Raw genomic sequence first — 12,061 nt, 5'->3', positions numbered from 1 at the left:
GCCCAGGCGTGTATTTCTTGCCTGTGTTTGATACAACTAATAACTCAGATCAATCAATTTCCCTGAGGGTGAGGGGGGTGTATGCAGGAAGTGGGTGGAGTGAGCAAGAGGAAGGAGGGAGGAGGGAGGGAGAGGGCCAGATGGAGCCATTCTGCTTTCCTTGCAAACTGCAGCATGCACAGTACTTTGGAAAGATGTCTCTCCCAGCTGGTAGCTAGAGGGACTAGCTAGATGATGGCTAGAGAGGAATGACACCTGGACAAAGGTCCAAGGACTTAGGTGCTGCCATGGAGCACTATCTTTCCAGAACTCAGTTCTATGGTGACATGGTAAAAGCCTCATAAAACTGCATACCTCAACCATACCTGGGCTTTCTATTGAAACTGCTCTGTAACCCCTAATGTGACAGGCAAGCAGTCCAAACCCACGCCATCTTGGCCCCTTCGACTTGTAATAAGTAATTAAGGTCTGTGATTTCCACCCTACCCAGACAATGTGTAAACAAATGCTTATTTTGACTTCTGTGAAGCACTTAAGTAACAATCAGAATGTCAAAAGTCCCCTGGCCCTCGGAATGTCCGGAGCCCCTCACCGTCATCTCCACCAGGAGGTGATTTACAGAATCCACTAGCCCTCAGAATGTCTGAAGCCCCTCACCCCCACCCCTGCCCCTCACCCTCACTCCCGAGGTGGTTTTAGGGGTATAAAAGGTCTTAACACCCTTCTTTCGGGGCCATGGGTTGGAGAGATGCGAGTCCTCCGTGGCTGCCGGCAATAAAGACCCTGCAATTTGGCATACTTTTGTCTTGGTGTTGACTTTCTATGCTCGCTCCACTACAACACTATCATCTCTAAAAATGGGAATGACATTAGGGTCCCTGCCCATTGCAGAGCTTTGCAATGTTATACAGAATAAAATAGTAAAACAAAATTGATAATGATGATGAAAGCAACCATTTACTGAGTGAGGCACTGAGCAAGGCCCTACTCATAACATTGCCTCATTTAATCTCGCAGTGACCCTGTTTTATGAAACAATTAAGACTGGGAGAGATGCGTGAATTGCTCAAAGTCATAAAGCTAACAAACAGCAGAACAGAGTCCATACTCAGGCCAGTTCAACTCCTAAACAAACTCAGACTTTTCCGAGTGCACCAGGCTGTTTTCAAAATACATGCTTTATGGAAGGAGTAACTCTTTCTAGAACAATAAGGAAAGATGTCCAAGATTTACTGCTCCATGACACATGGGACAGAATCCTGGATATAGAGTATGTTACCTCTGGGGTGAAGAGAAGAATAAGAATATATACTGGTATCTGCATTTTAAAAATCACTGTTAAGGATACAGAAGAAAAACAAGAAACAAGTGAAGAAGAGGGAAAGGAAAACAAGGGTTAATGGGTAAAGAATGGAGCTTTTTAATTTTTGAAGCATGTGAATGTCTTACCTGTGGCGGGGGATATTTTTAAGTTCTGTATGGACAATCATTCTATTCGGAGCTAACTGTGGTTATGCAGGAATATGTGTGACCTTTAGATTGGCATGCGAAATTTACCAGATTGCCAAAATGCTGATAGTTTTATAATCCGTTACAAATGAAAAGACAATATATTGCTTTGTTTTAACTTAAAATCCCTATCTATTTCTCTGCAGATTCCAAAGTCAAATGAGGTGCCAGTCACAATTCAGGATGCCAGCAGACTTCTCCAAGATGGAGAAATGAACATCTATCAAGCGCCTGCTTTGCACACAGTTGCTTACTCAGGCAAATGCGTCACAGTGAAGCACTCACAGACGTGTATAGCCCTCTGGGAGGTCTTTCCTTACCTTGATCAAATTCAGATCCTTGCCGTTCCAACTGTTGCCGGAGCTTCTCATTTGTTTTAATAGATTCTTCTAAACGCTTTCTCAAAGTTCGAATTTCCTGTATGTGTTCCATTAGTAAGTCTACAGGAAAGAAGGGCATTTTTAATTTAAAGTCTAAACCCCCAACAAATTTATGCATTATGCAGGGATCCTGAAATTCCAAACAGTATTGGATGTATTAAGATAGTTAGCAACTGGCAATTCTTTCCTAGGCATGGGGAGGTTGAACTATTTCCCATAGCCCACAGACACAGTTCTATAATGATTCTCTGCAGCCCTCCATCAGGAAGATATTTTATATCACATAGAAAAATTAAATTCCATACAATTTTAATGCTATCTCTAATGTAGCCTTTTATTCTTCTAAATATCAAATATTAATTTCAAATCTTCCTTATGGTGAAACTAACAGATCATGTTCAAGTCTGCTTGAATTGCCTAAGAATTGATTGAACTACCTTCATAATGAATCCAGATATTTTCAAGACTAATTTTTTTAAAAGAATACATTATCCATTTATCATTTACTAATTTAAGACTTAAAAAAAAAAGCAGAACAATGCTAGTGAGAATGGTAATAAGAAAAGTGATCTCAAGAGTACATCTTGTTAGCATGAGTACAAATGTATATGACACTTTGGGGTTACTTCTGTCATTAACCTTAGAAAAATTAGTTTCCAATGTCTTTTACCAAATAATTCAACTCTTAGGACTCTATTTAAAGATACCACCAGAGATGCTGACAAGCATTTGCCAGAATGCAGGAAAAGGTTCACCTTAGCTTTAGATGTAACCCTAAGAACTGAAGTAACTCCAACTGTTAAATAAAAAACTGTAGTACATTCAGGATGAAGCAGTATTATGTAGTACTAAAATTATGTTATGAAGACTATATAATATTAAAAAATTATACTAAATCTTAAAATAGATGCAAAATTAATTATTGAATATAATCACAACTTATAGGAAAAAAACAAATTCAGTTTCTCCCATACACTCACTCAACAATCAGCACAGAAGACTTCTGTGACCAGATGTGAGGGTTTTTTTCCCCCACAGACCAACAATCAGTTCTGCAGCAGACACCAGCCAGGTGTCCTCTAATTCAGTTCAGTTCTAACACTACGTACCTGAAGATAGCATCAGATCCACAGATTGAGGGTCAGTCCCAAGACTGCCCCCTCCAACAACTTCGGATGTCAATCACAAGCCCCCAGTTGTTTTACCCGTGCCTCTGACCAACTGACTACAAATTCGGTTCCCTCACCCACCTCCTGGGGTTAGATTAATTTGCTAGACCGGCTCGAAAACTCAGGGATACATTTGCTTATGTTTACTGGTTCATTATGAAGGATACTGACAGGAAGGTCAAATATATCCTTCACAGTATCACACAACTCTACTTAAAAATTTGTACAGATAAGGAAAGACACAAATATATGAAAGAAGGAAATACCTCTAAATATTAATAGCAGTTACCTTTAGGTGGCAGCTTTTAGTTTTTCAAAAATTCTATATTACATGTTGACATAATACTTAATAATACATAGAATTTTAAATTTTCTAAATTTTCCAGAATAAGCATGTATTTGTTCAGTATCTGCCACATCTCACTTTAACAAAGAAAGAAGGAAGCACAGTTCCAAACCAGAGGTAGGTTTCTAAAGTCAGTGTTCAAAGCATAATCACATTAAGTATCCAAAGCCAAAACTAATGTCTTTAATTTATCAATTAGGGTATACTCAGTATGTCTTAGTAATGTTTGTTTTAAAACATTACACTAATGTTATGACCCAGTTTTAATTCCTCCAAAATGACTTTCATTTAAAAGTAGCACAATGTTACAGATCTTTTCCTAATTAAATAGTAATTTTACCATGAATTTGAATGTTTATGAGATGACTTAATTCCCAGACCTTCAGCTATCTCCTGCTAATGCCAGAAGTGTGGCAAGTAATTTGGTGGAATGTCTGCATGGAAGGACTCTGCAAAAAGCTGCTGGCACCCACGGTACTGCACCTCCCCATTCCTTAAACTCCTGGCACCCACGGCACTGTATCTCCCCACTTAAACACCTGGCACCCATGGCACTGTACCTCTCCACTTCTGCCTTATTGCGCTGCAAATCTTCCAGCAGCGAGTCAGGTCAGAGTGAGTCAGGAACTTCTCTGTTTGACTGCAACCTTCCTTGCTGGTTTATCCTAGTCGCACACTCCTAACTGTGAGCAGGTGACATAAATGCTTAGTAGCCATCGATACATGCCATCTTCCACTGAGTCTCTGGCCAAGAGATGGAATCACCACTTGGGCTTAAGAAAACATTCCCAGTTGAATTGGATACCACTTATTAATTATGCAGCCAAACTGAAGAGAAGGAAACACTATACTAGCCTTTACAAAATGAGAGAAAAATCTCTCTCTCTCTCTCTCTCTCAGAATAATGCCCTTTTGACAAATGCTAACTCTTTAAAAGCACAAATCCAATAAGGAACCACAAAACAAAGTGTCTATCTCTTGCCTAGCAATTCCAATTTACAGAATCTGTATTACAAAAAGCCCCCAAATAAGGGAAAAGCTTCATGTTCACAGATATCCCCTGCAGCATTGTTTACGATTGTGAAATCTGGAAATGATTTAAATGTTCAGCAATCAGGGAACAGAAGGAAAACTGCAATTCCACCACTCAATGGACTATTCTAAAGCCACTAAAAATGAAGTTATGCAACATGTCAGAAAGCTTATGACAGAATATTAAGTGAGAAAAAGAAAAATACTCAATTATCTCTCTACATAGACCACTAATATGACAAAAGAAAAACCAGATGCAGAGACCAAAAGGCTGAAGACACACTAAAAAAGTAACGGGCTTACTGGGAGAGTTCCAGGGTGCACTCTCCCAGTTCAGGTAACCCACTAAGAGGGCATAATGAGCCCAAGGTCATGGGTCCCCAGAGGAATAAGAAATAGAAGAAATGCCTAAAAGGTTCTATATCAGAAACAGAACAAGGTTGGGGTGGCGGACAGGGTGAAGGGTGGAAAAAGAGGGGCTAGCAAGAAGGAGCAGAGGGAACTGCCTAGTGAAAAGAACAGGCATCCCAAGTGTTCCGGTTTAAATCATTTGGTTGCTGCGTTGTAAACACCACTCTCCTCTGGTTCCTCAATCAAGTCTGCACAAAGGCCTCCTGGGAGTGGCCTCTGGGGATTCTTGGAAAGTCACTGAGTTATACACCGGATGGATACAATACAGAAGGAAGTGGCACTAGGGACAGGGGAACAATTTGTGATATGACCTAAATTCAGGAAAGGCAGAATGCAGAGCCAGAAATGACCAAGAAAAACCAAGTACTCAGAAACACACAAAAACTGCAGAGAGATACAGCCAGAAATACAAAGAAACTAGGTCTAGATGATGCTGCTGGAGGACCCCAGCTGATACCTGAGTTTCACCAACAATATGGACCTCACACTCTAGGTATGTCTTCTGTCTCCAAACTGGGCTCCTCTGAGTCCTAAGTGACCTCGAGAAGCCTCAGAGGTCACTACAGGATGAAGGTTCCATGCTTATCTCGTTTACACACTGCATGGAGTCTCTATGAAAATTTTCATCTGCTAACTCAGTCCATGGTCAGAGGCAGAACAAAGGAGTTATGGACTGAATGCTTGTGTCTCCAAAATTCCTACATTGAAGCTCTAAGTCCCAATGTAATGATATTAGGAAGCGAGGGCTTTGGGAGATTATTAGATTATGAGGGTAGAGCCTTCACAAGTGAGATCAGTGCCCTTATAAAACAGATCCCAGCTCTCTCGCCCTCCTTCTTCCACGTGAGAATACAACAAGAAAATGGCAGTCTGCAACCTGGAAGAAGGCCCTTACCAGCGCCTGGCCATGCTAGCTGGTACCCTGATCTTGGACTTTCTAGCCTCTGAACCATAAGAAATAAATTTCTACTGTTTATAAGCCACCCATTCTATGGCGTTCTGCTACAACAATCCAAACAGACTAAGACAAAAGGCCTGACCCAATGGGCCATGGGTCCACACTAAAGGAAAACAAAGTCAATTTGCACAATCACAAATTTTGTATTTATATAAAAATATCAGAGCAGGGAGCAAGACACTCTTTGGCAACTCAAACAGAAGAGTCTTTGAAGTGACCCTGCCTTAGGATGAGTTTGAAAGAAACAATAGGAAATTCACAAATCTGCACTGACATACAGGTTCAGTGGCACACAGCCTGCAGGAAATGGCAAGTCATATATTTAGTCGTAATTTAAAAAATAAAAGTGACTTTTCCCCAATCGCCAACACTTTCAACAACCATAGCTTTCTCCAGTGATAAATGATACTCTGAATGACCAGCATTGGCCTTAATGGGATCTCCCTTCATCAGAGAAATATTCAAATGTCAGCACACTCTGCTTACTAAGGTAAGATGGCAAACTATTGTTTTAATCAGGCCATGTTTAAAATGCTTAATGAAGCTTAGCTTACCTTGAGAAAAATTGTTCACCATGACTGAAGTCTTCTCCATCTCATTATCTTGCTTCTGGTCTTGTGAGAAGAAGGACTTTTCAGACGTTTCATAATCAGAGAGCGCATGAGAAGCTGAAGGCTCAGGAGATTCAGGTAGAAGGTATTGGTAGGTTAAGTTGTCTTCCTCAATCCTTAACCATTCAAATTGGAAAGATAAATCATCTACCATGCTAAAATCCCAAGCCAGTACTATGACTTATGAATACTTAAGATTACTTTACCCTTAGTAACTTCCCCATGTTTGCAACTTCACTCAGACCTTTGATTTCTCTACAACATTAAGCAACGACATTCTAAAAGCAAGAAAGGCTCAGTGGGCTTGAGTTTGGAGCCAACAAAGGGGAAGTAGGGGATTATGCCTGTCCCACAGCCTGGGTTACAGGGGAGGGACCCAAGAGAACATGTGTCAATGGCAGCTGTTTACCAAATAACCTCTCTACACCAAGCATCCTTGAGATTTCAGTTGGGCCTCACAGAAACCCTTTGAGTTAGGAATTACTCATTTAGAGTGGGGGAACTGGGGCTTATCATAAACTGGCCCACTGTCTCACAGCTTGGTCAGAGGCACAGTTTAGTTCCAACCAGGCCTGCCTGACTCCAAGGACGCAGGAGAATGTGGGAGCCCAGCCCAAAACCGTGAGGTGACCTATGGATTTAAAAATCTCAAAACTCTCATGGTTCCCAAACAGGTTTAGTATCATTATTTTGGCAATCATCTGGTTATTAACCTGTATTTCCCAAGGACCACCTAAGCCATGAGAAAAAACAATCTGAATGCTGTGAAAAGCCCATATGAATTTCCATTATAGATAAACTCCTTAACTGAAGCTCTTTTTTCTCCCACATTTTCCTATTACTTCTTGTCAGCAGTCACAGTCTCATTATTCATGAGTTCAGACAAGAGCAAAGGACTCCATGGCTGCAATGCATTCATTAACAGGTAAACACCTGATGCATCTTTGCCCAGACAGTGTGATGGATGCACAGGCTTGCTGGTGGCTTGCAGAAGTGCAGCATGGGCCAAGGGCACCCACTTAACTAGCTTAGAAGTAGCCCATGTGAGTGCTAAACTACAGTTGAGAGAGGAAGAACAGAAGGTAAAAAACAAATCTGTCAGAAATGAAAAGGAGTGACACTTTGGTTGAGGAGGCTAAGCGATTCCATGCCTCATTCCAACTCCTTCTGCAAGCAACCACAATAGTCTTCCTAACCGTCAAATGTGATCAAGTCTAGTCCCAGCTTATCCTCCTTTGAAGACTCCCTACTTCCTACAGAGTTTGGATTTTTAACACAACATTTGAGGACCAGCCCAACAGGACCCAGCCTGCCTCTCCAGCTTTTTTGACCCTCTTTGTGCCAGCTACACTGCTCAAAAGGACCATGTCTCCTTTGCCTCAGGCACGGATGCTCTCCCAACAGCCCCCAGCCCCTTCCACTCTCACCCTTTAGATCTCAGCTATGAATGTCCCCACTCTGGGAAGTCTTCCTTGCCCACTCTAAAGCATGCCGGTGGGATGTGATCTATTATTACAAGAATGGAAATGGAGGATTGAACTGGGACTTTGACGATACTACAGCGGGAGAAGAGTATTTCTTTTAAACTTACAGAAGCTCTGATTATAAATGTGCTCCCATGAGCTGTGATGCTTCTCTGCCGACTCTCTCTAATGAAGCTAGTGCCCTTTGTGATGCCAATAAAATCTACAGGTCTGCACCTAGATTGGTCCCTGTTTTATTCCCAGAAGCCCAAAGAACCACATCTTTAAAGAAGATGAAAGTACACAGCAACATTAATAGCATTCCGAATCTTTTACAACTAAATAAAAGAGGGCAAGACCTTGGCATTTTCAGTTGACAATAGAGAGAAGCTAAGAAATTATACAATTTGCTTATTCCATGAACGTTTTCTGAACTCCAACTACATGCCAGAAACTTGGAGCTGGAGCAAGGAGAGATATTAAAGACACAGTCATTGCCCTCAAAAGACAATGTGGAATAACAGTAAAAGGAAGGACATGGATGGAGTGTGATAGATTCAAGTTCAAATCCTAGCCCTGCCTCATAATGGCAAGTATGCAACTCTGACCCACAACTTCCTCATCCTAAAATAATTACTTCAAACCTTATATGGTGAGAAGTTATAAATGTGAAATGCCTAAGGCAGCAGCTGACACACACCAATACCTAGGGAACACTAGCAAGCTCCTTTCCTCTTCCAAGGAATTCTGGGAATAGAAAGATAAATGCAGAAAGCATTACAAGACCATGTGGTAAATGCTGTAATGTAATTATGTCCAAGTGCTACAGCAAGAATAACTGATGCTGGGATGTGGTGGGGAGGGAGGGTATTGAGGAGAACCAGGTTCATTTACATTTGAATGGACTCTGAAGAATGATTTTCAAACTTCAAGAGGAAGAAGGTGGAGTGCACAGCCATGGTGTGGAAAATACAAAGCCAAATAAGACTAAAACATGGGGTACACATCAGGGAAGGGTAGTGAGGAGAATAGGAAGGGGAGAAGAGAACTGGGGTCAGACTGAGAAGGACCTCAAATGCCAGGTAAAGGAATCTGGAGTTTATCCAGCAGGTATCTGGTTCAAATCACCTAATAGAAATGACACAGGTAACCTGAAATGAATGATGAAGGCAACAGGACATATGGCATGAACTCTTGGTTTTGTAAGGCCACTGTCAGTTCCATAGATGTTTATACTCTTATTTACAAGAAGCAGGGAACAAATTGAATGTGAAGGAGCCAAAATATTTTAAAAGCTGGCAGGTAAATCAGATCTACAAAGTCCTAGAAAGTCTTCTTAACAAATGTTACACACTCACCTCTCCATCAGTTCATTCTGGGTGTGGGTGTTCATTTCCACTCCAGCTGATTTTCCTGGAAGCAGAAATAACATCAAGAAAGAAGGAGAAAAAAATGTTTTTAAGTGTTCCCTAATAATTTCCTGCTCATTCATTTGCAGAAGCACTATTCCACTTGTTTAAATGCTCTATAACAATCCTGGATATTTAAAGTAGGATTACCAAGAGTACAATTCAGACTATAGACTTCCCCTTTATCACTGCATTGACACTAGTTCTAGGTGACAGCACTGAATCTAAAAAGCAATCACAAGGCATTGCTGGTGCAGGTTCTTTTTCTTTCTCTAAAACTCTGATACTAACAGAATATATGCTCATTACAGAAAATGAGTAATGGAATCAAAAAAAGATCAATATCCTGGCACCCCCACAGACAAGTTACTGGATTTCCTTCCATTCTTTCTTTAATGCATTTTGGCATAGAAGATACCGTATTACAACATAATTTTTTCACTTAGTACATTATTATAAGCATTTCTATCACTAAATTTCCTTCCGAAACACCATTTTTAATGCCTGCACTGATATTCCACTGTAGGCATGCATTACCACAATTTTGCCAGTTCTCTATTTGACGCTTAGGTCATTTCCAAATTTTTACTTTTATAAGCAAATGAAATAAGCATCTTTGTGCATATAGCTTTATCTGCATTTTAATATTTCCTTAGGAAGGGTCTCAGATGTAGGATTAAAACTAGGGAAAGGAGTACATGAGTACAGTTGAAAAACCCACTGTCTACAGCAGGGGAAATGACTTTAAAAAATCACAAAAGAAAACAAAATAAAGCTCAGAATGTAGCTGGGCAGAAGATGCTCTGCTCTCTTCCTGCATGTCATCATTTGCTGTTTGAAAGGAAGCACGTGAGCCCAGATTTCAAAGACACTAACAACTTTATTTTAAAAATACTTCAGAACCCTGGAAATTACAGGCTGGGATGAGCTCTTTGAAGAAACTGATGTGTGGCTAAAGAAAAAACAAACTCTTCTATAGTTGTGCTTGAAAAATGAGACTATAATTAAACTGCACCCACACATGCAATTTTCAAAACTATTCCTAAAAGAAAAAGTTCTCAAACACCACAGTATAGAGGAAAAGATCACTGAAGCCTTGCACATTTCCTTTATGTCTAGAAGTTTCCACCTACAAACTCAAATGGCTGGCTGGCATGGCCATCCAGGTTCCCTATCACCCACCAGGCCAGCCACCTGCACACCAAGAGTCAGTGAAACATGCTGAGTGGTGGAAAGTCACCTACCACTGCAGGGCACTGTCACCATCAGGAATGAGTCACACAGGCCTGAGTGACCAGGCACGAGGGCCTGAGTATGGCTCTTTAATATCTGCTATCTCCTTCAGGCCTCACAATGATCCTATAAGCATGGTGTTAGTATCTCTGTTTTAAAGCAAAGAAGTGGAAATCCAGGATGCTTAATGTTTCAACTGTCTGATCACACTCTCCCTTACTTTACTACATTTTATAGTTAAGCAAGAGAGATGGAAATATCCTTATAGCTACCTCAATCACAATCCTATGCCTCCTGGTTACATCCTGGTCAAAAATGGCATTATATTTTGATAGGGGTTGACAGGCCTTCATTAGTGGATGCTCTCAAAGACTCCACATTTCTGTTCTCTACAATCCTCTTCAAGGGGGAAATCCACACCTGATTAAGTCAGATTTCAAGACCTTTGCTGAAGTCCCAGTTTGTAAGACCATCCCTAATGGACAGAGACAACTGTATGTTAAAAGAACAGCTTAGTCCGCATTTTTCATCTCACACCGGCACTGGGCTGCTTACCAACATTCAGCAGGTAAGACTGATTCTACAGACCCTGAGAATGTACCATCTGTCCCAGCCCAGCCTTCCAAAAAGCTTAGAACTTAGTCAGGCAAACAACTTACATGACATTCTGCTTCACATTTACACTGTTCTTTTTTGAGATGGAGTCTTGCTCTGTCACTCAGGCTGGAGTGCACTGGCATGATCTTGGCTCGCTGCAACCTCCACCTCCTAGGTTCAAGTAATTCTCACGCCTCAGCCTCCGGAGAAGCTGGGACTACAGGCGTGCACACCCAGCTAATGTTTTTGTATTTTTAGTAGAGACATGGTTTCACCATGTTGGCCAGGCTCATCTCGAACTCCCGGTCTCAAGTGATCCACCTGCTGTGGCCTCCCAAAGTGTTGGAATTACAGGCGTGAGCCACTGCACCTGGCCACATTCACATTGTTCTTTAGTTCCTCCCTCATGAACTTCACAGGGTGAGTACCCTTGGTTTGGGGCAGACTTTAAGCATTCCAGGTCTCCAGACCTTAAACCCATCCAAAACCTCTCCTCCAATCCTAACCAAACCCACAAGCACACCAGGAAGTACCCTGCTGCCACCAGCAGCATGAGTTTCCCCTTCAAATAAGAGACCCTCAAGGAATTTGCAACAACTCAACAACTGTATTCCATCCATTCCCCTATTATAACAGAGTTATTTAAAACCAAGTGACAAATAGTTACTGTAGGAGTCACAGGGAGATCACAACAACTAATACACTGAATTTCTTGGTACAAACTGCCTTCACACAGGTGACAGGGTACCATCTGTCTGGCTATTCAAAAGCTTAGGATGCATGTCATGAAAATGCTGCTCCCATCTCTCAGGCAAATCCTGTTGCTATGCCTAAGAACCGTGTAGTGTGAGGCAATAGGAGGACTTCATTTTTTCAAATAAAAAAACATCTAGTTATCCCATCCATAACTGAACAAGCAAGAGAGGACTAGTATGCTGGACAG

General features: G+C 41.3%; 1 protein-coding gene across 2 annotated transcripts in view; it reads right to left on the bottom strand.

Annotated features, from left to right (window-relative positions):
* The window catches only part of CDK5RAP2 (CDK5 regulatory subunit associated protein 2), a 197,558-nt gene that overhangs the window by 26,411 nt on the left and 159,086 nt on the right, over positions 1–12,061 (bottom strand). For both annotated transcript variants that reach the window (XM_021674018.2, XM_064378500.1), the window contains exons 26-28: positions 9,238–9,292; positions 6,360–6,532; positions 1,830–1,949 (exon numbers count right to left, since the gene is read on the bottom strand). In XM_021674018.2, coding sequence (XP_021529693.2) covers positions 1,830–1,949; positions 6,360–6,532; positions 9,238–9,292 — 348 coding nt within the window. The remainder of the gene's footprint in view (positions 1–1,829; positions 1,950–6,359; positions 6,533–9,237; positions 9,293–12,061) is intronic.

This window comes from Aotus nancymaae, unplaced genomic scaffold, assembly GCF_030222135.1.
Source record: "Aotus nancymaae isolate 86718 unplaced genomic scaffold, 86718_ANA_hifiasm-v0.15.2.pri h1tg000003l, whole genome shotgun sequence".
NCBI lineage: Eukaryota > Metazoa > Chordata > Mammalia > Primates > Aotidae > Aotus > Aotus nancymaae.
The sequence above is the reverse complement of the archived record's forward strand: the minus strand, read 5'-3'. Positions and strand labels throughout refer to the sequence as shown.